Raw genomic sequence first — 25,577 nt, 5'->3', positions numbered from 1 at the left:
CCTGTGGTTAAAATAAATGATAACGTTCACTCTGCCTGGCTCTGTCCTCGTTGCGGAAAGGAAGCATGTCCTGATAAAGCCCTTTTTTGTCTTTTAGTGAATGTCATTCTAAGGCTCTCAGAGCCATCTCACAAGAGTGACTGACTTTGCAAGCAAAGCACCCACTGGACATTCTGCCATCCCTGTTTTGCAGGTACTGGAAACAGCTGGCTAAGTCAACAGCCTGCTGAAAGGCTCTACAGTGTCACAAGGCTTTTTGAGCCAGCCACACTGGGGAAGGAGGATTCCTCCTCCCTGAACTATCTGATCCATGGCTGGAGCTGCATACTGCAGAGCAAGCTAGGTATCTCTCAGTGACAGGCTCGGAGCACACAGCTAGCACTGGTTAGCTAAGGCTAATCAGAGATGGGCACAGTATCCTTACGTTTGTCAAGTTCTTGGTATTTTACAGCTTGAAATAAAGCATCTTTGGCACCAAAGCCATGTTCCAGGGTGATTAATCCTTTGAATCTCATCTCACATCTAATTCAGAGCTTCCTCTGGCTGCTCCTGTGAAATTTCACTCAGCAGACACACACACTCCCCAGAGAGAGATGTTTTACTGTTCAGTGTCAGCCTGGCAGCGATGGGATGGGAGCTAACACCCAGAAATGCATCCTTCAGGAAACAAGAGCTCCTCTCTGCTGGGGGAGGCAGGTCAAGGCAGGACATCACACCATGCCGTAACTCGGGCTGTCCCTCCTCCTCAAGTTGGATGATTTAAAAAGTGCCATCACTTCAGGGAATGCTTCTCTAAGTGTCCTTGTGACTAAGTGCCAGGGATGGGGTACAGTGATGGTCTCACAGGCTACAAACCCAAACCCTCTGGCTCACTGCCTCTGAGAAGGGTGTAATGAAAATGCCTGGCCCCTGTAGTGCAGTCTCTGAGTAAAGGGATGGAGATGCTACACTTGGTGAAGAGGTGCTGTAAGAGGAGGGTGACTGCAAAGCCCCCAGAGGTCCCTTTTCAATCCCAATTTCCTACATGGTTTGACTTATGTATCTATATTTAAAAAAGAAAAATGGGAAGTTTCTCCAGCTGCTGTGTGGAAGCTGGACATGTATGTAACTGTATGGGTTGCATACAGTTCATGTAACCCACACTGCCCTAAACTGAAGCCTCTGAAACCAAGTGGAGAAACCTAACCAGAGGTGACAGAGTGCTTGCAGCCCCTGGGACATCAGGCACCTTCCAGCTCCGCAGTGGCTTTTTGGGTCCTGTCCTGCCTTTGGGCTGTTTGCAGAAGAGGGGTCCGTGTGGGAAACCACTAAATAAACCCACTTTCCCACTGACTACAGTTGTGCCTTGCACCCAGTAATGCTTTCCTTCTCCAGAGGAGCACAAACACACTCAGGACAATCTCTTCAGTAAAGGCTGTGAGTGTTTTATTTCGTTATTTCCCCTGACAACGCTGGCACTCTTTCATGGGAGAGATCTTTTTACTTCTTGGAGACGCTTTCAGTGTCTTTGGCTAGGAAGCAAAGTGGAGATAGGACGTTGATTGGTGTTCCGCTTCCTCCTTGGATTTGCCTTCACTACACTTAGGAAGCACGTCTCTGACCTTGGCATTTTAGTTTTGCTTATCTCTTTTGATCCCTTCTGTGTCTTTGACCTGAAATGCCTGGTTACAGAATAACTAAACATGCAGGGTTGTGGGGATTTTTTTTGTCTCCATGTACAAAAGCAGAGTTCAAACGCAGCAGGGAAGCAAGATTTGTGAGCTTTATGTTTTTCTTTTGTGAATCAGATTGTTGCTTTCATTCTGCTGAAAAAATTACACTGAAATAAAGCTTCAGGCAAAAATTCATGTGTCCAAGGCACAATACTAAATAATAGCTGTCATCTGTTTGAACAGTCACATCAGAGCATTGATTACTTGGGAGCAAATATACTGGAGTGAATTTAAGTCCACTTCATAAATGCAACATTAATTATTTCATGTGTGAGTTTGGCAAAAACTCAGCACAGAGTTTCAGTATTTCCAGGAGCTTTAATCCTGCCAGAACTGGGAATCCTTCTCCAGGGCTTCAGTCCCCTGGTGAGCAGCAGAAGCTCCACACCTGGTGCCCATGTGCCACTGACACATTCAATGCCTTCCAGGCCAGGATCTGATACCTGGAAATTGCCAGTGAGCAGCAGCTGGATGCCGGGTTCAAATTCCCCGCTTTTGGATGGCATTTGGGCCATACAAACATGCATGATACATCCCTGGCCTTTCTGATGTGCTGGTTTTACCCAAGACCTCAGCGAGCTGGTATTCACCAGCACCACACAGGACATCTCCTTCCAACTCAACCAGCAACTGCGCTGTCTGCTTTGGGAAACCACGGGTATTTTGCAGCATCTGAGATATCTCACCTCAATGAGATACTAGGTTCTCACCAAAGGACATGGAACTGCTGGAACAAGTCCAGAGAAGGGCCACGAGGATGATCAGAGGACTGGAGCACCTCCTGTATGAAGACAGGCTGAGGAAGTTGGGGCTGTTCAGCCTGGAGAAGAGAAGGCTGCATGGAGACCTCATAGCAGCTTCCAGTATGTGAAGGGGGCCTCTAGGGATGCTGGGGAGGGACTCTTCATTAGGGACTGTAGTGACAGGACAAGGGGTAATGGGTTCAAACTGAAACAGGGGAAGTTTAGGTTGGATATAAGGAGGAAATTCTTTCCTGTTAGGGCGGTGAGGCACTGGAATGGGTTGCCCAGGGAGGTTGTGAATGCTCCATCCCTGGCAGTGCTCGACGCCAGGTTGGACAGAGCCTTGTTTGATATGGTTTAGTGTGAGGTGTCCCTGCCCATGGCAGGGGGGTTGGAACTGGACGATCTTAAGGTCCTTTCCAACCCTAACGATTCTATGGTTCTATGAAATCACACACTGTGTGCAACGCTGCTTTCTCTTTCGGGGCCTGATGCCCGTAAGTGCCTGTAAGCACTCAGTGATTGTGCAATGACTAATTATTCCTTGTTTACCAGCTCCGTAGTATGTGTGATAAGACACTCATCTCTGCTTCCGCACATGAACTGTGCTGGTTGCTTCAGTCTCTTCTCAAGCAGCAGCCATTCCTTCATCCTTGCTACCCACTTGTTTATATTTGACTATACCCTTTCATCTATGCACCTCAAGAAGTGCTGTCTGGAACTTAGCGGTGTCCTGTACACGATGAAAGTGAGGATTTCCATGGCGTTCCGCATGTAATAGAGAATGATGTTTTCTGGACCAACTGATTTTTACATCCTGATACCGGGTTAGGAAATACCCCAGGTTTTGCTAGCGTACCCTCTGCTTCTCAGGGTGCAGAACAGGCACCTCATTTAGGATATCCTGACTCATTTTTTGTTACCTGTAACAGCACTTTCTCATTTCTCCTTTCTTTCTACCACTGGAAGCAGAGGCACCTTCTGTATCTGAGAGAAGAAATCCCTAATGATGTTGCCATGCAAAAGGGAATGAATGGCACAGTGCTGCTGAACAGGGCAAGAGCTCCCTTTCCTGAGATCTACCCTCCTGTATCAGTCTGACTTCAACTGCCATCCAGTTTCCAAGTAATTTCCATGTTTTCCCTGAAACTGTTCCCAGATTTCTCACATTCCATGTTTTACAAATTCCCACTGTCAAAGGCCATAGGCTACAGGGAGATTTAAATGCACAGGGCATTCGTGCATGGAATTTACACGAAATGGAGAGCGACACAACCCATCTTCCCATGGGTGGGAAGAATGTTCTTAGAGTGATAAAATACTTCCATACTTATGGGAGAAGGCAGTTCTTTTAAGTGGTTATTCTGAGTTTACAAGAAAACATTCTTGAAGTTACAATCACTGTTAAAACAAAGCAGTCCAGAGGCGGACACACAAATGAGCTTGAGCGGGAGCCAGCGGAGGCTCAGTGCCTGCGGTGTCAACACCCCCGCCTGCCCTTATCTCCGCACTGAGGCGGAGCGGCCAATTCTCGGTCAGCAGGGACAAGGCTGCGGGTCCACCGCGGCGGGGAACGCTCTCCCGGGCAGCGCGGACGCTGTGGAGAGGCAGAAGCCAGCGCTGGAAACCCAATCCGGGCTGTGAGACCGGTTTAAGCGCTGCCTCCTCCCTAGCACCGCCCCGCACCAAGATGGCGCCGCCGCCTCAGCCCGAGGGGAGGCGGTTCCGTCCCGCCCCGAGGCGGGCTCCGCGCTCCTGCTGGCGGCATCGCCGTGCGCCGGAAGCGCCGCCATGCGGGGCCGGCTGCTGCGGGCCTGGCGGCAGGGGGTGAAGGCGGCGCTGCCGCCATGGCGGGTGCTGTTCTTCGGCACCGACCGCTTCGCCGTCACCGCGCTGCGGGCCCTGCAGGAGGCCAGGTACTGTGCGGGGGGCCGGGGACTGAGGGCTGGGGATGGTGAGGGGGGGCTGGGCACCGAGGGTTGGGAGGTAAGGGGTGCTGGGGTGGTTCAGGGGCTGTCGCGGGATGAGCCGGGGTCGGCGTGAGGCAGGGATCGGGGTTTGGGCAGCGGTTGGTAGGGGAGAGGAAAGGATGGGGCCTTAGGCTGGGACAGGGGCGTTGGCGTCGTGAGTGGGTTGATGGAGAGGGATCACAAGGGGGGCAGGGGGACGTGGATTGGGGTTTGGATTGAAAGGAGGAAACCACTGGTGGTGAGGGGTATGGGGCCAGTGAAGGGGGTAGGAGGAGGTCCTGGGGAGGCCACAGCGAGGGGTGGAGGCGACCCAGCGTTTGCCTCCGCCTTGCTCTGCCTGCATGAGCCCTTCAGTGCCTTGTCCTCCCCAGGGAGCCCAGCGAGGACTCGCTCGTGTCCAGGCTGGAGGTGGTGACCCTGCCCTCGCGCCTGCCCGGGGACCTGCCTGTGAGGAGCTGCGCCCGGGAGCTCCAGCTGCCTGTGCATGAGTGGCCCCACACCGGCCCTGCGGGGCAGTTTGATGTGGGTGTGGTGGCATCATTTGGGCGTCTTCTGAGCGAGGAGCTTATTCTGCAGTTCCCATAGTACGTGAGCTGACAGGACAGCTGTTGCTGCTCCGTTCCTTAGGTTTTGACTCGGCACCTGTGATTCGTAGCAGATGAGGTCAGCTTCTTACCTGGGTTCATCTGCTTAGCTTGAGCCCTGCTTCTGTCGTTGTCAGGTTCACTGTCCTTTAACATGTTGATGGAGGCCTATGCAAATGTTTGGTGTAATATGTTTACTTTTATTCCTTTCATCTCTCTTTATGCATTCACTAAGAAACTGAAGGTTATGTAGGTATGTTTAAACCAGTAGCACTTCAAAAGGTCTGAGCAGATAATTCTTCAAGCATTTTCAGTGTAATAAATGTCCCACACCCATTTACATGTGCTTCAGGTACTGTTCCTATTCTAACTGAAAACATTTTAATTCAGTGGCGTGCTGAATGTCCATCCCAGCTGCCTCCCTCGATGGCGTGGTCCTGCACCCATAATCCACACAGTGCTTCATGGTGATAAAGTGACTGGGGTGACAATTATGGAAATAAGACCAAAAAGGTAGGTTAGATGTGCTTCCCAAAAGCTTCTGTGGTTTCTCAGGACTTCAAATCATCACCACTTGAATCACCATTTAAATCATTCTGTAGTCACTTTTTTTCTTATGTGTGTGTTTAATATTAGAAGTTGAAACACTTAAACTTTCATCTGACCATGTGAGACTTGACGTAGATACAGTATTTCAGTGAGTGTGTAATTTGCACTCCAGACTCTAGGCCTGTTCTCTAATTTCTAGCATTGTTACAGGCAGCAGAGTGAAAGCAGTCAGTCACACAGCCAGATGGATAGGCTTGGTATGATGTGATGGGAAAGATCTGGTTTCCAGAGCTCAGAGTCACCTGTAACATCCTGTAAGTGAAACAGAGGACAAGCAGTTCCCTGTTTTGGGATGAGAGAGAAATTACATGGTTTAGTTTCAGCACAGAGTCTGGCTTAAAAGGCTTGTGAAAACACATTATCACAGTTAACTTTTCTTTCTTAGATGTTTGTCTCATAATAGATCTCAGGAAAGCTTGAAACTAGTTTCTTCTGAATACTTCAGGTTGTTTCTTCTGAGATGTTCTGCTTCTGAACTGTAAATCATGTGTTCATATCAAGCTCAGCTTGCTGAGGTGAATCTTGCTTGCCAAGATATATCTGATACTTTTTTCCCTGGGTTGTTTTGTGAACTAAACATTGTTTGATATTGTGTGACAAACAAAGTTTTAGGGGAGGGAAAAGAAAGGGTACTTAGTAACTGAGTTAACATATTGAACGTAGAGTTTTGAACTGCTGGTGGAGTTATAGCTTCTTCTCCAGTAAGCTTGTATGGTTTTTGCCTTACAGGTTTGATGTAGGTCCAATTATTAAGCAAGAAGAGTTTGCTGTTCCTCCCCGCTGTACTGCAAAGGAGCTGGAAGTGGTATTATCAAAGATGGGTGCAAACATGGTAAAGTCATGCAAGCTCAAGCTAGTGTCGGTTCTCATTAGCACCTTGCTTTTAACATGTGTAAAAGTCATTCTTCTAAATCTTGCTCTGAGTTGACTGCAGCTGTTAAGAGGAGAGTGATCTGAAACTTGGTGTTTGTGAGCACTTTGCCTTGCTGAGAGAAAAGCTGCATGGTGTGTGATACACTGTCAGTGTTCATCCTGTGCCTTGCTGGTATGCCTCTGTTCTGTGAAGAACTCAATGACTTTGTATGGAAATGGTGCAGTTTTGTCTTTCATTTAAGTGAATATCTGCTTTTTTTGTCTCAGTAGTCCCAGATTTTGTCCTCTTCTGATTTAATATCGGAGAGGAGATCAGCCATAAAATAATGCTCGGGGCGGGGGGGTTAATTGTGATTCAGTGGGAAGGAAGCCTTTAGTGTGTTTCTGTGTATGATACAAGCCTTCTGAATAAACCGATCCAGTTGTCTGAAAGCTCACATGAAAGTTCCACTGATGAAAAAGTGGGTACTATTAATAAGTATACTGTTCTCAACTTTGCTAATGCTCTGTACAAAATCTGATTTTACAGCTGATATCAGTTCTGAGAAACCTGCCTGAAAGTTTGAAAAATAAAAAAGAACAGCCAGAAGAAGGTGTAACATTTGGTAGGTACAAATCATATTTAATGCAACTTGTTCACTTTGTCTTTTATCAGCTGGAAGACTTAAGTTTCTTCCTCTGGTGCTGGGTTATATTTTGTTCAGATACCTTTCTCAATATTGTCTCTCCATTGCCTTCTCTGGCTTAAACAAATTGTACAGAGGGCAAAAAGCTTGAGATTTCTTCTTCAGACTTCCTGCATTAATGTTTTATTCCAGTTGTCCATTACAATATCAGAATCCTGAGTGATGTTACAAAACCTGAGTTTATTCTTGGTGGTTGTAACACAGACAAAAGTGTTCAGCTGTGCTTCTAAATGTATGTTACCAGTTTGCATTACAATGGATAAATAAGAGGACAACTGAGAATAAAGTATAAATAATCAAAAGGAGAGTTTTAGGGAATCTTTTCTCCAGTTGTTGTTTAAGGTACCTATGGCTAGAGGTAAATTTACCATTGGTCAGGGTGAAGTTGGGTTTAAAACAGGATAAAATGGTACAGCTATTTGTTTGCAAAAAGATGCAAAACAAAATATGAAGTCTTCTATTATTTTTTTCTCTCTAGCTCCTAAAATATCTATAGCTAAGAGCTGTGTAAGATGGGAAGAGCAAACGGCTGCACAAGTAATTCAACTGTATCGTGCAATAGGAAGTATGGTAAGACAGTAGAATTTTTTTAACCCTCTTCTGTTATCTAGCATGTGTGAGTTTGGTGTGGGTATTTTAACTAATGACTAAGCTCAAGTTCAGTTATTTCAGCCTTTTAAACCCATCATATGTTCTAAAATCCCAGCATAGTTTAGCATTAGAAGTAGAATTAGTGTAGAGGAGAATTTTCATAGACTTGATTCCAAGTGTGAAATCAGCCCAGAGTTTTGTATTGATTCCTTAGCTCTGAGATTTCTACTGATGCATTTGAGAGGGTTCCAGAAGGCTATCATGACATCTTTGCATGACAGTAAACAGTGCAAACAGCCTGCGTAAACAATTGTAGTAGCTAGTTGCATTACTAATTACTGCATATGCTTATGATTTGCTTGTCATTGAGATGAGGGAGAACAAGGAGAACTGGGTATAATAAGGAAAGTCTCTTATCTGGACATAGACCTAAATTTTTCCCCTAGTGTCACAGGTAATTAAAAGACTAGACAGTTGCATGGACGTCATGAAAGCATTCTCAGTGTGTCATCTGCTTCTCTTTCCAGTTTCCTTTGCAGACACTGTGGAAGGGAACTACAGTTAAACTTCTGGATTTTGTGGAAGTGGATGACATCCCTGGTTTTGCTGGTATTTAGTTTGAAGTTAATTTAAGTTACGTTTTCCTGTCTTCTCGAACATTGACTTGGAGATCATATGCAGTTGTACTAAACAATAGCTTTGAGTACTGCTTTCTGAAACTCCAGTAGGGCAAAGTCAGACTTATGTAAGCTCAGAGGGCAGTAAGTTTCTGTGCCCAAAGATGAGCATAAAATGGATTTTAAGGACATTCCTGCTTTGTGATGTTGAGTAAGCAGCAGGTATAGCCTTGTGAATCCTGAGATTTGGAGGATTTTAATCCTCTAATTAGTTAGGAGAGCCTCTTCTAACACCATTGTCTGGGGATCTCTCACAAGGACTGTTTCTGGATCAGATAGGGAGCAGTGTCAGAATGACTGTTCTGGTTCTCCCCTGCTCATTTGGATATAATTTGCTCAAAAATATTTTTGAGCAAAGCAGTGACTCGAGATGGTTATTGTGCTTCAAAGAGACAAAAGTGTTTCAAACTTTTTTGTACTTGGTGCTAAAAAAATGCAGGTCAATCTTGCTTTGCTTTTAGATCAAACATTAAATGACTGTGGAGCTGTTCCTGGTTCACTCCTATACCATAAAGCATCCGAAACGCTGATAGCTCGTTGCAAGGTAGGTTCTTCCCATTTGTTTTATATTCACTGCCCTAAGGACAAAGTTTTTAGTATTTGTGTGTTACACAATTTTTGCCTTAATTGTCCGTTATTACTCACTGAGCTAGTTCAGATTACCATGAGTTATCTTATTTGGTATCTTGAAGAACTTCTAATTTCCACTAACAGGCAAGAATTTGACTTGCAATATAAATTTGATGCCATTAAATACAATGTATGCTGCAAGTCAGCCTAGTGAGAGCTAAAGAGAATTTAAAACCATGGAAGAAGCTTGCTGCCATTTGTTTGTTTTTACTTTTAGGAAGGCTGGGTTGGAATCAAAGCAGTCGTATTAAAGAAGAAGCTTACAGCAGTTGACTTCTACAATGGATATATGCACTCTTGGTTCCAGCAGAAGTCAAGAGCAGTTCATCAGGAATGCAGATTTCAAACACTCAAACTTAGCAGGACAAAAAAGACTCTGAAAGAGAGGGAAATGTTGTCACAGAATATTAAGCAATAGATGTATTTTAAAATGTGGGAGATGATGTCTGTAAGTTAATAGTAATATAAAATATTTCGGTGCCTACCTATAATGTTCAGCTTAGTTGAACTTTAAGTTTTCCTCCCAGAGTGTTTGATCTTGCTGTCATCTGCATTTTTTCGTTGTGGGCTCCTGAAGATACTTATTTCTGTTTCCTCCATAAAGAAAGAGAATCTCTGTGAGTGTTGAAGGTAGTACATAAATCCCTGTTTCCGCTGTTGAGCAATAAATTTATTTTTATACAAGGTTTTCAGTTTCTCTTTAAGGGCTTTCTTCAGGTGCAAGTTGTGCACAGTTACTTCAGTCTGGCAATACTGAAATCCTGTGCTGCTCTGGAATTCAGTTCAGTGCTTAACGAGACTCTTAGATTATCTAGTTTAATTTTTTTTTGCCTTGGTATCCTTGCATTGAGGTGAATAACTTAAGCCTTAATTGGGAACATCTAGAGAATTTTTTACTGTCCGTGATAGTTCTCTTGTTTTAATCTTTTTCATTCTGTTTCTAAAAACTTATAATTCACCTTCTCAGTAGATCATTTTCTTTGGTATATTTAGCTTTTCTGATTGATAACATATGTTTCCTACTTAATTGTATCATTTGCCATCTCTTCTCCTCTTTTTCATATCCTAGAAAGTACATCCCAGTTAATATTTGTGTGGCATCCATCCATGAAAATTTATGTTCTACTGTCATACTTTGATAGGAGAGGTGTTTACCTGAAGAGAAGTTGTTAATCTGATCCAAGCTTTTCCTCGACCTGCCTTTGATTAATGGCATGTATAAGAAGGAGCATTTCATGTGGAGAATCCCTGAACTGATGACTCTTAGGAGTAATGTAGCACTGTGAGGATAACAGCAGAACAAAGACTGGCCATGTCCCGGGAGCTGCTTTAGTGTTGTCTGCTCACTTATTCTTGCTTTTTCTGAATACTACCAGAGTAAAAGCTTTTTTTGCAGCTGTTCAGACTTGGGAGCATCCAGCTCTGGGACCCCAGACATAAGAAGGATCTGGAGCTGAGTGAGTCCAGCGGAGGCCATGGAGATGGTGCGAGGGCTGGAGCAGCTCTGCTCTGGAGACAGGCTTGAGAGAGCTGGGCTGGTCCAGCCTGGAGAGGAAAAGGCTCCTTAAGGGGAGACGTTAGAGCAGCTCCAGTGCCTAAAGGTGCTACAGGAAACCTGGAGAGGGGCTTTTGAGAAGGGCCTGTAGGGACAGGACAAGGGGAATGGCTTTAACTTAGCCATGTCGAACTGAAAGCTCAAGTCAGGTGTTGAATTCATGGGAACTTGATGTGCTGGAGTGTGACTCACTGGATGGAAGCAAGCAAAAGCTCCATAAAAATGTGCTTTATTACATGGATTAAAATGTTTCTGAAGAAGCATCTGTGAAAGCAGGTGCTGCAGTATTTTTTTTAATTGCCATTTGTCCAACAATTAATCTGCCTCTGACAGGTCTTCCAGAACACGCAGTACTCCAAGAAATCCAAGCTTATAAATCAGAGTCAAAACATGGAAACAACAGCAAGGTGGAAGTTGGGGTCCTGTGGAGAATTCCATTAGTCTCTGCACACTCAAGGATGGAGCTTGTGCATCCAGAAGTTATAAACCTAGCAAGTTAGTTTCCAAGCAAATGATGTATTTTTGTGGTTTGCTCCCAGCTACCGCTTGCATATAAAAGGTGTGAAGTCATTTTGTCTTTACTCTGTTCAGATGAAAGGTTAGTTATCACCTTATGCCAATGGAAGGGATGGTGGGTGGGTGGGTTTTGTGTGTGTATGATGGGTTTGGAGGTTTTCTGGGTTCTGTACACCACTGGCTCAGCTGTATGGCTGCTTGCCTTGTGTTTTAGCCACTGAAGCTTCTGGGAATTTTTCACCAGTTATTTTTAAAGAGTACTCGTAGGCATCACTGGGATTCAAATATTCAGTGTTTGCAGAGGGTAAGAACATTTTCTGTACACTCTCTTCCCCATAGACAGTGAGGTTTTTGACACTAATCAGCTGCATGGTAGGGGTCTGTCCTTGGGCATAGGTTGTATCAGAAGTTGAATTAGCAGAAAAATGAGTATACAAAAAAACCCACACCACAATTTTTATATATATATATTTTTATATATATATAATATAGAAAATTTAAGCACAAATGATAAAGAATTTTGGACTTAGGAGAAATACTGTAATTATCTGTTAGCATGGGTGGACCAACTTTTCTGATGTCCAGCTCCCCAGGCACTGGAAAACGAATTCTAGTTCGTTATGGCCGGAGTAAGATGATCAGTGAGATGTGACCCCACAGAAAAAAATTCAGTATTGAAAATTCAGGCAATTTGAGGTTAAAAGTTTTTAGATGACCAAACTGTTCAATTAACCTTTTAGTTCCTAAGAATGACTCGAGGAAAATTCTTTGACAGTTCTTTAACTCCTTGCTTATTTGAACCTGCTCTACTATCATAAAGGTGATAGCAAAGAGCTTTGTGTCTACCCTTTGCACCTCCAAAACAACGTGGTGCAAAGTAGCGTTACTGCTGGCTGTTATTAATGCTCCTAGTTGGAATATGAGCTTCCATCCAGCAATGTCTGCGTTAGGTATTAGCATCGGAGAGAACCTGTAGGGCAATTTGTACGCTCTCGCTGACATTGTGCCTCATGTGAGATCTGTTGCTGTTAGTCATCGCTGGCAGTTGCTTATTTCAGTTCTAACTAAAGCATAAAGCAACAGGGGAGTTTTCCTGTGTCTTTGGTGGAGTTTGAGGTGGAAGTGCTCAGAAACCCTGTAGATGGTGCTCACTGCATCTCTTTTAGGGGAAAACCAAGGTCAGCTGGACAGAACATTGAGAAAGTCTGGTACAGAATGTCTTCAGTTAGTTGTTTAATGCCAAGTAATGTCTAAACCATATTGTAGCCAGGATACCTATACTTGTAACTTAATCTTTTGATCTGTACAGTTTTCTTTAAGGCTTCTTAGAATTGCTTTCTATGCAAGAAGTTAGAGGAGATTAAACAGTTCTTGCTTAGCAGTTAATGTCCTAGCTCTGAATATGCACAACTTCACCCTGGTTGTTTTGTGGAGGAAAAAAGGGTAAGATGAATTTATTTTTTTATGGAGGAAATCTTTGGCATGCTATTTTTGGCCTGGTAGAGAAGCTTTAAGGGGAATTGGAGTTCCCCAGGCAGCTGTTTAGCCAAAATGTCTCTTTGGAAACTTCGCTCTCACCTAGCTCTGTAGGGATTTAACTCAGTAAGTAATGAAAATCTGATTATTTTTGCAGAACAGACAAAACAAAAATGGGGCATTCACTGATGAGGTGTGGAATAGCATGTCAGGGCTGACTCTAGAACATAGACATGGTGATTCAATCCCCAGTACCACTGCTGAGGTCAAGTACAGCCGCCTTAGCAATTGGAAAGTGATAATACCAAAATAAAGCAGTTCTCCTTTTGCCATGAGAGGCAAAGTAGAGGAGGTATTCATAGACCAGCATCCAGTATGGCTCAGTTTAAGATCACTGAAGCCAAATTACTGGTAGAACTGCAAAACATTTGGGCACCAGAAGGGTTCTGGTGTTGGATAGAGATGACTTCATCTTGGATTTCAAATAAATGTTGGAGTGGTATTTCTTAGGATGCTGGCGACTCGCTGTTAGGTGCATCTGTTTCATGATCTGAAATGTCACTGCTCCCCCTGCTTCCTAGGAAACCTCTTTATTTCGGATATCTGCTGAATAAATTGCAAATAAACCCAAAGTGTAAGTGATTCATCACAGGAGTACTGGAGGCTTTTAAATAGTTGATTGCAAAATCCCTGGATAATTTGAAGGTTGAGTCTAGTCCTTTTGTTTATCCTAACTCCTGACAGCCTGATAGCTTCTGGGAAGCAATTTTTTCCCTTTCTTAAAAGCAGGAGGAGGGATAGGTCACCAGATTTATCTGAGGCTTGGAAACTGAGAGACCTTAATGGACGATGCTTTGCCTTAGCCACAAACCTGCTGACGTTTAGGAGCCAGGTCTCCTTCAGCCTGTTTCTCAAGGTTGGTGGTCCAAAGGCTAAAGCGGAGGGAGGAGGTGAGTGGAAGCCTTCAAGCATTCCTGCAGCTGATGCTCTCCTTTGGTATGTGGGGGTGTGGGTTAGGTTTCAGGTTGCAGAAAGGACATTGCTGTCCACTGACCATAAACACAAGCTGGGGAAGTCAGGACTGACACTGAACTATAGCATAAAACTTGTGTAAGTGGTGGATGCCAGGACCTGCTGTAGCTTTTCTCCTATCTAAACTTTCTTTGTGTGTTTGATGTGGTGGCTCATCAGTAATGATAAAGTGTTAGCACTGAGTGGTTGTTGTTGGGCCAAGGTTGTTTTCTGTTGATAGTGTTTAAGCACCTGTGTTTGAAAGCTCTCTGTCCTGCTCTTTATCCAGTGTGCTCTGCGAGCAGGCTACTCTTGAGAGCTCAGGGACTCGGGGAGTGCAGAGCGAGTTTGTTCCTCCAAGTCAGAATTAAGCTGCAGTGGGGGACAGTTTGGGGAAACTTGGAGAGCTTTTTGCTGTTTCAGGCTGTAGAGCTGTGACCCTTTCATTGCTGTCAAACAGACATTTCTCCCCAAAAGGAAGAGCCCTATGGTCTGCTGTGTTTGACTCTGGCGAGCCCACGTGCACCACAGGGATCACATCCTGAGCCTGCTTTCATCCATCTCCTGGGTTGATCTGTAAAAGTCATTTGTGTTACTTCACCCTCAAAGTGATGAAACTAAGTTTGGGATTTGGCTGGCTGGCTGCAGAGGAGGAGGGGAGCAGAGGGAAGAGACATTTCTCTGAGAGTCTGCAGTGCAAGCCAGGAGCTCTGTGGGAAGGTCCAAGCTGATGCTCTCCACTGGCTGCCTTGGCCCCAGCTCGTGCCAAGCCCTTGCAGCAGACTAGACACAAAAGAAAACACAGAGTCTAAATTCATTGGTATGAAGAGCATGTGCCAGAGTATTCCACAGCTCTTCCTTTTCTGCTTCTTTTTGATAACTGTCAATTTGCATCAAAACATGCATTATTAAGGTGGGCTTTTTGACCTTTTTATGCATGATTTTGGCTGCATAACTGCTCAGTCCTGAACAGCTCTGCCTTTAATGCCTGGGATGCCCCATGTCAGACCTGAGAACCTGTTCTGAAGCTTGCTAAATACAATTGAAAGATTCCCCATGCCCTCGATGGGCTTGTAGGCAAGACAGCATAGACCGAGAACTGGCTTCATACCCATAGGAGGACGTTGGGTAGGAAAGGGAAATCCACGCTTGAGTGTGTGCTTGAACTCCAGTTTTCATGCAGCAGCACTGCCCACCTGTCTGTGATCTCTCTCTGTGGAAATTTTGGTGTTGGAGGCTTGCCTCCACCCCAAAATTTATTGCCAGTGTTGGGATGTAAACACAGAATGAATTCTGTGCTGTTGAGGTGCTTGATTCTTCTCTAAAAGTAGTGGGAGGTTGATAGGGCAACTTAATCAGCCACTTGGAGATGGATCAGTGTCTGCCTGACCCCTTTTGTGGCCATCTGTACCTTCCGCTAAGAGCAGTTTCATGCCCAGCAGTGTGTGCTCACTGCTGCTGAATGTGGAGGGAAGCCTATCCTGTTCTTGTCTCTGCACTGCCCAGCCCTGCTTTACATTGCCTGGTTTCCTACGCTCCTCAAAGTGCGGTGTCCTGGCCCGCTTTTCTCCCCATCTTGTCCCACTCTGGGGGCCCTGCTGCTGCCTAATCCCTTGCCCAGGCCTGCTGCTCCACTTCTCAGCACTGTTTCTGGCTCCTTATTTCAAGCTGGGCACATATTCCTTGACTGCAGCACACCATGGCCAAGCCCTGGACCTGGGGGATCACCAGCCACCCACCAAACCCCTCACCCGTACTCAGGGTCAGCCTTTCAGTGATAAAGCCATGACCTGTTCGTGAACAGAAATGTTCTGCAGGTTATTCTTTGGTTGTGGCCAGGCATTTCAAACACAAAAGCAACACAGCATTGTCAAAGTTATAAAATTACTCTTTTTATTAACCTACCCTATCATTAAAGCATGAATTTTCTTGTCAAATACTGCAAGAAGCAAGAGAAAACTGGTTTTATCCATGTTGAGCCTACAAATCCTCATGGCTTCTCCGTGCTGTTGAGCATGTGAGTTCTTAGAAGTGCAGCTGCCGGCAGTTTAGCTGGAATACAGTCATTCTAAAATAAGCTAGAAATAAATAAAATACTTACATTTCAAGTACAAAACCTCGCAGTTGAATTCAGTATGAGGAAATCAGTTTATTCCTTTTCATGTTACCAACTACTGTACAGGTACTTGGGCTGGCAAAGTCTGCAGATGCAGAACAGAAGGGTGTTTTATGTACATGGCTTAATTGAATCATGTGTTTAGTCTTCCCTTTAGGCTATCATACGAAGCTGTTTAATGTCAGGCAGAAAGAAGATTTTTATGGATGCATTTAATAAGACACAAACTCACTACAGCTACTGGCCCCCAGTTTTTGCCTTATGTCTTTCTGGTGGAGGAAAAAAGTGCACCTTCATTATGTCTCAAAGATAATGACACCTACCAGCTTTGGGTTCTGTTGTTAGCAGGTAGGTTTTACTTTCAAATTATACTTCATCAAGTGTGAACAGCTTTACCGAGGCTCCTTTACAGCTCTAGTATCCAGAAGGACGCTGACCTCTCATCGGGATCCTGCTCTGTGGGATTCGGCGGCTTGCCGGTTGCCTTCGGTACGCGGGGCTCTCCCCTGGCAGAACCAGTATGGACTGCTGGCCCGAGTTCCTCTGAGACTCGAAGATGCTTTGCTCTGCCGCGCTCCTCTCCGAACAGGTAAAAGTCAACCCCACGCCAACATCACTTTTCATGGTTCGGGAGGTGCCATCAGATGAGCCATCGAAACACCTACCCAAGGCGATTTCCTTGGCGATCCTCGGGTCTTGGTCGGTGACGGTGTAGATGCCGTAGTTGTGTCCCAGCGGGTCGAGTGGAGCCAGCATGGTGTACTCGCTAGTGTCGTTGTTGGTAGCCATGGGGAGGTGGTTCACCAGGTACTCATGGAGCATGCTGTTGACGCTCTCCCTGCGGCAGCTGCCTTGAGGCACCACTTTGACCAGCGTGCGGTCCACACGGTCCTGGTCGAAGAGCATGCCGCTGCACTTGAACTCCAGGCACGCTGCCGACACATCCCGCTGCTCCGAGCTCCGAATGCTGCGGACGTCCCTGATGCCGTAGAGCTTCCCAATGGTACGTGGGTGCGTCCCACCCATGTTCCGAGATCTTATGTTCACCTCTTGGGGTCCATTTATTTTTACTTTAATGTAGCAGGCCCTAAATTCCATAGGCTTGGGCCACCATGCCAGGTAGTCATCGGTCCAGCTCATAAGGTCGTCTTCACTGAAAGGAACAGTGTTGTAGTCATACCTGTCTCCCTCTATCCTGTAAAACCTGAAGTGAGGAGCGTTGTGTGGAGCTTCCTCACATTCTCGTAGGTTTTCATAGGCATAAATAGGGCCGTTGTTCTCCTCTGGGGAATTAGGGCTTGGCTTGGCCATGTTAATGCTGAAGGCTGTTTTCTTAGTGTTGGAGTCTTCATGGTCTGTTCTTCTGTAGTTGAGCTTGTTGAGATATGGCTGTGGGACCCCAACAGCATTAGGGTTGAGTTTGGGAGCAGAGGGGACAGCTTCAAGTTCTTCACCCCCCATGCTCGCCAAGATATAAGCTGCATAGGCCTCGGGGTTCTGCTCATCACAGAAGGCAGGCACGCAGGCGCCATTGGGACCAGTGACCGCGCTGTCGAAACGGCCCCATGCTCTGGGGTTGGAGGAGAACCCTGGTTCTGGCTCTGTGTTTATAATAGAAATCACAACGCCTTGGATCTGCTCACTTTGCAGGAACCTCTCACTTCTGTAGGCTCGGACTTTGACATAGCACCGTCTGCTCTCTGGGACATCCAGGTTAAACAGTCGCCTTTCTTTGATCTCCATGTTCCCAACCAAAAATGTTCTCTCCTCCCTTTTGCGCCGTCTGCTTTTCTCCAGGTTGAAGTCCCCTTCTTCTTCCCATAATCCTGTCTCTGGGTTCAGGGACCAAAGCTTCATCTCTTGCAGGTGCTCTGGCATCTTCACCTGAGCAGCATCCAAATGAACTTTCACTTCCTCTGCATTAAGAGACTCGGTGCCCTTTTCATCAGTGAAGTCCACGGAAAACATGCCATAGGTGCGGAGTGGAAATACATCTCCTTCCTCATCTACAAAGTTCAGGTCGCTTTGTGTCACAGGAGCTGTTGAGATGTTTCTTGGGTCCAGAAATGTCACGCTGGCTTTCACTTTGCCTCTGTAGGCTTCTCCGTTTTTCCTATAAAATGCATTGGGAGGAATTTCTAATTCGGCAATCGGATCATCTTCTTCCATTTCTCCCAAAGAGATCACGTTGGTTTCAGTGGATTCCAGTGTAACAGGGGGCTTCTTTCTTAGCAGCTTGATCTCATGAAACACAGCACCTCCGTTTTCATTGAAGGGCAGAACCTTTGTTGTGTTCACAAACTTCTGCAGCCGGTCAACAAAAGTTAGAACCAGTCTCTCCGTGTCTGCTGGGACATGGACCGAGAAGGTTCCCTTGTAGCCAGTCATGCTCACTCTCTTGTTGCCCATGTAGATGTGGCCAAACCTCAGTGGCTCTCCGTTATCTGCTGCTGTGGCTCTGCCTCGAACTGTTATTTTGGTCTCAGTGCATTTTTTGCAGCCACATTCTACAACAACTTTAGTGGGGAGTGTGTACCCATCACAGGAGATGTCTCTAGTTTCCATCTTGGACACTCCGCAGCAATAGGCAACGTTGTCCTTACACCGGAGCCCCTTGTCCAGCTTCCCAGCACAGGTCTTTGCTGGGCACTTGCCAACATCATAGTAGAAGGTATTTGTTGCTTTTTGGAAGCAGTCGTGAGGAAGTCGGATGAGGTGGCTTTGGGGCTGGGAGTCGCAGGCTGCCTCTTGTCTCCCTGTTGAATAGGATTTCTTAATGAGCAGCACGAAAGAATTGTGGTCATTGCTTTGTGGTCTGAAACCCTCAGAGTTATTGAGGGTTTCGAAGCCACAAACCAGATGTTTTTGCAGCATTTTGGTTAGGTGGTTTTGGTAAAGCAGGTGCTCAGCTTTCACTTTAGGTACCTGATTAAGAGCAGTGCTGTTTGCATCCAGCTCCTGCTTACCCACCACTGCCATCCAGCCCACCCTCTGCTGTTCTGCAGCTGACTGGCCTTTTGGCTAGGGAGAAACTAAATGCTTCCCAAGGTTTAGGAAAAAGCCCCTAAGCAAACAAATATTCACATCAGGCAGCAAATACAGTGAGAAATCTGCTGAAACCAGCAGATTGAGCTTGGCAGGTCACCTGCAATGCAGAGCTCCAGTTTGTAGAGAGCATCTGCTTCCCAACCAGCTCACACAAGCTTATCTGCTAACGGATGCTTGAATTTGGCCCTAAATATTTTACTTGAGATTTTTCTTTCCCACATGTACCACAGTTCCTGGTTTCTGCCTCCCCAGCTGCTTGGAGAGCATCACGCCCATTTTATCTTACCTATGACAGCAAGCTTGGCAGGCTGGGACTTCGCTGACCCCCCGGCACTGCTGGCCTTGCAGAAATACTCTCCTGAATGGTGCCTGTTCAGGTTCTTCAGAATCAGGTTGTTTTTGTATTTGTATAAAGAGGGATCCAGCAGGGAGCCGTTGTGGTACCTGCCAGGAACAGACAGTTAAGGGGACAGAGCCACGGCCTTAATCCTGCTGCGTGGATTTTGCCAGGCCTCTTGCCTCAGTTTCCCCATTTGTAATCTGGCGAGGTGGCATCACCTAAAAGTTATTCCCCTTCCCCTGGCAGTACTGAGATGTGGCTACTGGCAGTTGGCAGACAGGAGAACTGCCAGTCCTGCCTGCTGAGGGTTTTCCAACTCTTATTTGTGTGTTTTAGCACTGAGTCCCTCAGCAGATGACATTACAGTGCCTCTGAGATCCACCAGCTCTGCACACCTCGAGGACACCATCATTTGCAGCAATTTGTTCCCATCGTATTTAGCTGTTTTGTAGCTAGAACCCCACCTTTATGGGGATGGTAAGGAGATACAAATTGAATCCATGGGACAAATAGGACTTCTGCCTGATCAGACTGGACTTTCTTACCAGAGGTAGCGGTCAGGGGCTGGGCTCCCAAGCGCATCACAGCAGAGCGACACACTCTGTCCCACTCTCCTGGCTTTGTCCTCAGGGCTTCTGAAAACATAGGGTTTGCCTGCAAGGGAGGAAAAAGCCATCTCATTACTCTTCCCCTCCTAAAACTGGAGTTTATCTCTTACTGCTGTGTAAAGACCCATTGCGGCTACCTGATCGCTGCAGCTGCACTTGGATCGCCAGGTTTCTTCTGTTGCTCTCAGGCACGGTGACGATTGCTGTTGCGTATTTGGCTTTCTTTATTTTAAGGGTGTTTTTGCCATCAGGACAGATCCCCGGGATCCTAAACATGCCCCTATCATCAGCTGTTGTCAACAACTTAAGTTTCTTGGCTTGCAGGTAGACCCGGGCATCGGCAGCAGGCGACCCATCCTCAAGAGAGACCTTCCCATGGAGGGTCGCATCCTCGCACATGCAGGCATCGCAGTCAGCATTGACACGGCCCATGGGGCAGGTGATGTTGCAGGCTGGAGGAGAGGCAGGCAGGTCAGAAAGTGGCCCCAGGTGCTCATAACACTCATGGCATGTTCTCATGTCTGCTTTTAATTTAGATGCAATAAGGCAGATACTGCATAAGGAATAAATTGGATCCAAAACATATTTTTACTGATTATCAACAGCTGTGCCTTAGAAACACTGGGACGATGTGATTCTGAACCTGACAATTAGTAGAAAGCAGACACGTGGATATAATTACAGCTAGGAACTCTATTTACCTACCCCAAAGGGCTGGATTTCAGGAAAATCTGAATCCAGATCAGCATGTGAGCTCTTAGCTTAACCCTGGTGAAATTACAAATCCAAATATCTTAAACTTTACAGGTTTCAGTTACCAACTCGTGCCCAAAAGTCATGATTTTGGTCTGTCTTAAAGGCCATTTTCCCTTATTCAATGCTATCCTGGCTTGGGCAGGACTAACACAGGTAAATTGCCGAATGAGCATTACCCAATGGGTTTAATAAATGGTCTCCCAGACAGTGATTCCAAAACATTTTCGTTACCTATAGCAATTAATCCCAAATAATAATCTATCTTTTCTCATAGGCTATTTTAAGAATTATTTGTTTAAAGGAGGATTATAAAAATAATACAATGAATTACAAGCCCCTTATGCAGGAGCTGTGGCAATTCAATATTCCCAACTCTTCCCCTTCCTGGAGATTATGTGGATGCAGCTGCCACTTTGAGAGCTGCTGTTATAACAAAGTTAATGAGATTTTTCCTGCATCCCTGGGATCTTTATGGGTCTCTGATGATTCTCCATATATGTATCCCCCCCTTATCTTGCCATTTGGCTATAAACTCCCTGTGCTCTGCTCCAGCCCTGCTCGGGAAGGCACCAGCATCGCAAAATTCTCTCAAGGGAAAGGAAGACGGTAAAATGAGAGTGGAGGGAATACAACGCCTACGTGGTGGTGAGATCAGGACATCACCCCCTGCCTGTAAGTGAGGTTATAGGAGCACCTGAGCAAACATGTCCAATGCAGAGCCGCCCTTCCTCAGTTGCTTCATTACAGTGCACGCCCCAGCGGCGCTCAGCTAGGCAGGATCTGGTACGCTTCTGCACACCGGTTTGGCCACACTTTGCTGAGCACTCGCTCCATTTCGACCATGGAGACAGAAACCTTTTTGAATCTGGCACCAGTGGACCTTAAATGATATCAGTGGTGTGTTAGAGACGCACATTAGACATACAGCTGCCTGAAAATGAGTAGCTGTTTTCTTAGCAGCTTCAGTATAGCTCAGACTATGCATTTGGATATTATGCAGCACATGGATTAAACAAACTTAAAGCATGTTCAGGGAGCTGGGAAATAAAGCATGAGGAGGTGTCTGAAAGCTTCTGACTTAATTCCCTGCAGGCGACTGAATTCAGGCTGATTAAGATAAACTGGAGGGGAGCAAAGTGCACGCAGCTCATGCTTAGTGTTGAATAACTTTGGCTTAAAGGAAATCAAACGCACATTGTCATTTAAATGCTGTCTGAGGGGCCACACTCGCCTGCGTTTCAAATGTGGTTAAATAAAAACAAACCAAAGCAAAAAAAAAGAAGAGTAAAATTGCTTGTATGTTGAATGTCTTTAACCATACTTCAACATATGTTCCCTATAGGGGAAGTGTGTGTCCTATTGTGAGCACTTTTACTGTGTGCAAAACAGAAGCCTAAGATGCTACTGAGCAGGCTGAGCATGTAGGGGACAGCTGATCTGTAAAACACGAAAGAGTCTGTAAAACATACTGAGGGTTTAATATGGGGTTAGATTTTAAAGGGAATTTCTTTCACTGGCAGTAGATGGTATTAATTTAGATGGTATGATATAGATGGTATTAAGTGACTTTGAATGGATGAGAGCCACTCCAAGTCTGTGGTTTGGGTTTCTTTTTAAATGACAGTGTTCTAATAATGTTTATAAGGATTTGTTCATGACTAAAGTTTCTAAAAACGAGGTTTCTTGAAGATAAGTGCTGTGTCATTTCCCATACCTACTGTTCCACCCCATTTGTAATGAACCAGGTTGGGTTCTTTCCTAGAAAGGCCAAAAATGACCCCTGGCTTACAAAAGCAGGTGGCTGGGGAAGGCTATTTAAATGAGAGCAGCCAGGGAGTGTCATGTCTGGGTTGGAGTGAGCTCTTGGCTTAGATGGGCAAGATTTTAATCTGTTGGCATCTTCGGTTCAGCATCCTGAGTGGTGCATCCATAGACCTTACTCAGCAGTTTGAGGGATGCAAGAGGAGGTAGGCTTGGGGATGTGGTAGCACATGGATAAATGTCTGTCTGTGTTTCCCCAAGCAGAAATCTAACATGCAACAGATTAAAGTGGGATCTCAGTATGATCCTGAGCTTGTTTGGGGTCACTGCAGGGCTGGTGATGATGAGAAAGGAGGGGAGTCTTGCAGGAGGAAAATAGCATCACATGGCTTTGGGTAGGACCTCGGCAGCAGAAAAAGTGGAAAGCAGAGGATGGGGAGAAGCCAAGGGACCGAGCACTAGTGGGGATGTGGGGAGGGACCCGTGGCACTGGCCAGCAGCACATACTGCGTCTGGTGTAGGTGAAGATCGGGTCTGCCCGGCGAGAGCTGCTCCTCGAACCTGCGGGCAGAGGATGCACGGGGTGGTTCAAGCAGGGTTTGCCCATTCCCTGGCTGAGCACCAGTCCCTGCACCGAGCCTGGCTGCTCAACCCAACCAGGACCCCCTCTCCTGGAGGCAAAACCTGAGTTTACAGCTCACTGCTGCCAAGGGCAGGAGCTTTAATTTCCAATTGCGTTGGTCAGAATCTCAGTATTTTGCTTTATTTCTCCCTAGAGAAGCAGGAGTCAGCCCCTGCTCTGCAAGCCTCAGCATCACTGCCTCGTGCCATCCACTTGGCGGGGAAAACAATCTTCCTGGAAGTTTTCTTCAAAAGACCAAGTGAAGAAAACCTCTGAGTGTTCATGTTTTTGTGCTTTGATTCTCCCCAGCAGGTAAGAGAGCTGCTGGGAATGGGACAGAAAGCTGGGAAAGTCCCTTAATCCCTCAGCTATGGCATCAGCGTGTCCAGCCCTTCCAGGGCCTGCTGGAATCTAAATCCTGAGCCCAGGGCAGTAAAGCTTAAAAGGTTGCAATGTCTCCTTGGGGTTAAGGAGCAGACTGGGCTCTACAGGTAGTTAATACCCCACAGGCTTTCATTCTATATGGGGTCACCAACTGCGTGGGGACAGGCTGGGAAGGGGAAGGGCAAGTCAGAGCATGTTCTTGCCCATCCCTGGGCTCTCCTCGCCCTCCCAGCCCGCCCGTGCTTCCCGCGGGAGCCAGGGCTGTGGTCACGCACTTGACCTTCACTTTTCCAGGAGAGGAGCCAACAGCGTGTGTCAGCGATAGCTAGAACCCTACAGGAGGTTGCAGATGATTAACATTTATTCCATTGCTTAAATGTCCTCACCTACTCAAATAATAGTGTTTGGTTGTAAACTGAGGCTGAAAAAACCCAAGGCACGTGCAAACACCCCTTGTCCTGGTGAGGGAAAGCCACTCGAGCTGGGATCAACTTACTCTCCAAGCTGAGCATTACCAGCGGGCTGAAGGTTTTCTGTCCTATCTGGATCCTGCCGAGGGCTGGTTTCAGAAGCCTTTGACCTAAGGATTAATGAATAAGAGATTAAATTAGGTTAACAATGAATTAATTAGACTCAAGGGATTGGGCATGCTTAGGATCAGTTTTTCAGCTTTCCCTTTGGGTTGTGGCTGGTAAGAGCTGCAGGTTAGAGCTCCTGTGGGATGCAGGGCAGGAGATGCCAAATGAAGGGTGTGATGGAGATGTCCCACAGCATTGCTGCACCTCAGGTATGATGCAAATTTGCCATTTCCCTTAGCACCCAAGGAAAGCTTTTTTGTGCTTTCTGTGGTGGACCAGCTCAGATCAAATCATCTTCTTGTTTTTGGAGATCTAAAATATATCCTGCCTCTCCCTCGTGGGGAGAAATGAACCCAAAGTGAATGAGGCTGGTTGTTGCTATGGGACACAGGCTGGTTTCTGCACTTGCTGGCAGCCTGTGTGCCCAAGGGGAGCTGGTGGTTGTGGCTGGTGGACCTTCCCCACTTTAACTGGGGAGCTAAGCCTGAAGTTGACCAGCATTGGCTCTGAACTCCTGGGGGCTCAGCAAGGGCTTCTGGGCACTTCCCCAGCTACAAATTGACTCTCCCTGTTTTAAACCAGGTGTCTGGCCAGAGCACTTCAGGGCAAAATTCCTCTATAGCCCTGAAAAACAAACCCAAAGAGCCTACAAACACGTTTCCTCACAAGACCACCGGCACAGAGTGGCAGGTTGCTTATCACTCAGTGCTATGGTATGTGCAACCCTGCAGAGCCAGCAGACAGAGTCTGCTGCTCCTGAGCATCTTCTCCTGGAGAAGAGCCTTGGTGATGCTTCCCAAGGGCTCGGCTTGGAGGCTGGGTTTGTTTCATGCTCGGGTGATGGATAAGGCACTGGCCAGGGTGGGTCTGCTCAGAGCACAGGGGAGCTGGGGTGCAGACTCAGCCAGGGATGGTCCCAGCACGGGGGCTTATCCATGTTTAACCAGAGGCTGCTGCCTCTCAGACAGGCCGTGCCCGTGTGCTGCTGGCTGGGTGGGTGCCAGCCCTCATCTGGAAGTCCTTTGGCCAGGCAAGCACTGCAGTGACCCAGAGCAGCAGCTGGCATTGATATCGGGTCCGTGTCTGCTGGCTCAGCAGCCGCCGACAGACATGCCTTCACACTGGTGTGCCCGCGGGCAGGGGACAGCGCAGAGACGGGAATAGAAACGAGTAACCTTCACCTAGAACGGATGTGGCTCCCAGGAGGAGGAGGAGGATCCATTCCTTCACAGTGACCATCGTCTCCAGAGGTGACTGGGGCTCCTTGGAGTACCCTCAGTCGTCCCAGCCCTGCAGAGACAAACCCAGCTGTGTCGAGGCTCACCCAGGGTCTTGCTGCTTTCAGGGAGCTTCTCCAAGGCTGAACCAGCCCAAAACTGGAGCTGCTCATTCCCCCTCCAACCCATCCACAGCAGCTTCCCAAGAGGGGAGCAGCAGGGGCTCCACATCTGCACTGGCATCCCCTCTGCTTCTCACTGTCACATCTGAGCCCAAATCTATTCTGCAGAGCGATGCTTTGTAATGACATCTCCTTAAAGTGCCTTTTAAGAGCTTAAATACTTCTGCAGGGATGCTTTTGCAGCCCATGTGGCTCCGTGGGCCCCTGCTCTGCCCCCCACATGAGCAGAGACATCATGCCTCCATCCCTCTGCCTGCATACTGGGCTTAGTGTGAGGACAGCATCGTATCCCAGTATGTTCCAGGAGCGTGGGGAGGGGGAAGGCTCCCAAG

General features: G+C 46.6%; 2 protein-coding genes and 1 long non-coding RNA gene across 6 annotated transcripts; 2 read left to right on the top strand and 1 right to left on the bottom strand.

The window, feature by feature from the left end:
• The first annotated feature begins 4,231 nt into the window (after positions 1-4,231).
• On the top strand, positions 4,232-11,268 carry MTFMT (mitochondrial methionyl-tRNA formyltransferase). 2 transcript variants are annotated; one of them, XR_008975112.1, is made up of 10 exons: positions 4,232-4,371; positions 4,797-5,009; positions 5,400-5,522; positions 6,348-6,450; positions 7,021-7,096; positions 7,656-7,747; positions 8,296-8,377; positions 8,907-8,989; positions 9,293-9,692; positions 10,964-11,268. XR_008975112.1 is itself a non-coding variant. In XM_057431023.1 (9 exons), exons 1-9 carry the CDS (start codon positions 4,247-4,249, stop codon positions 9,491-9,493), a joined length of 1,098 nt encoding a protein of 365 aa, XP_057287006.1. In that variant the 5' UTR covers positions 4,232-4,246; the 3' UTR covers positions 9,494-9,761. The 2 variants fall into 2 exon arrangements, 1 of the variants encoding a protein (XP_057287006.1); XM_057431023.1 differs by lacking the exon at positions 10,964-11,268 and having other exon boundaries at positions 9,293-9,761.
• Positions 11,269-12,150: 882 nt separating this feature from the next.
• On the top strand, positions 12,151-23,891 carry LOC130610867 (uncharacterized). 2 transcript variants are annotated; one of them, XR_008975108.1, is made up of 5 exons: positions 12,151-13,572; positions 16,162-16,338; positions 20,070-20,216; positions 23,039-23,375; positions 23,563-23,891. It is a non-coding gene; the product is annotated as an uncharacterized LOC130610867 (long non-coding RNA). The 2 variants fall into 2 exon arrangements; XR_008975107.1 differs by having other exon boundaries at positions 23,039-23,891.
• On the bottom strand, positions 15,510-25,131 carry CILP (cartilage intermediate layer protein). Of its 2 annotated transcripts, XM_057431017.1 has the most exons (8): positions 25,028-25,131; positions 23,765-23,848; positions 22,770-22,823; positions 21,196-21,381; positions 19,883-20,197; positions 19,683-19,791; positions 19,084-19,241; positions 15,510-18,505 (listed from the first exon to the last, which is right to left on the bottom strand). In XM_057431017.1, the coding sequence occupies exons 1-8, from the start codon at positions 25,083-25,085 to the stop codon at positions 16,164-16,166; spliced, it is 3,306 nt and encodes a 1,101-aa protein (XP_057287000.1). In that variant the 5' UTR covers positions 25,086-25,131; the 3' UTR covers positions 15,510-16,163. The 2 variants fall into 2 exon arrangements, with proteins under 2 accessions (XP_057287000.1, XP_057287001.1); XM_057431018.1 differs by lacking the exons at positions 21,196-21,381; positions 22,770-22,823.
• Positions 25,132-25,577: the final 446 nt, after the last annotated feature.

This window comes from Pezoporus wallicus, unplaced genomic scaffold, assembly GCF_028554395.1.
Source record: "Pezoporus wallicus isolate ANWC-B61680 ecotype Strahan unplaced genomic scaffold, APGP_CSIRO_Pwel_v1 contig_8548, whole genome shotgun sequence".
NCBI classification, from domain to species: domain Eukaryota; kingdom Metazoa; phylum Chordata; class Aves; order Psittaciformes; family Psittacidae; genus Pezoporus; species Pezoporus wallicus.
This window is presented reverse-complemented; position numbering and strand designations above follow the sequence as displayed.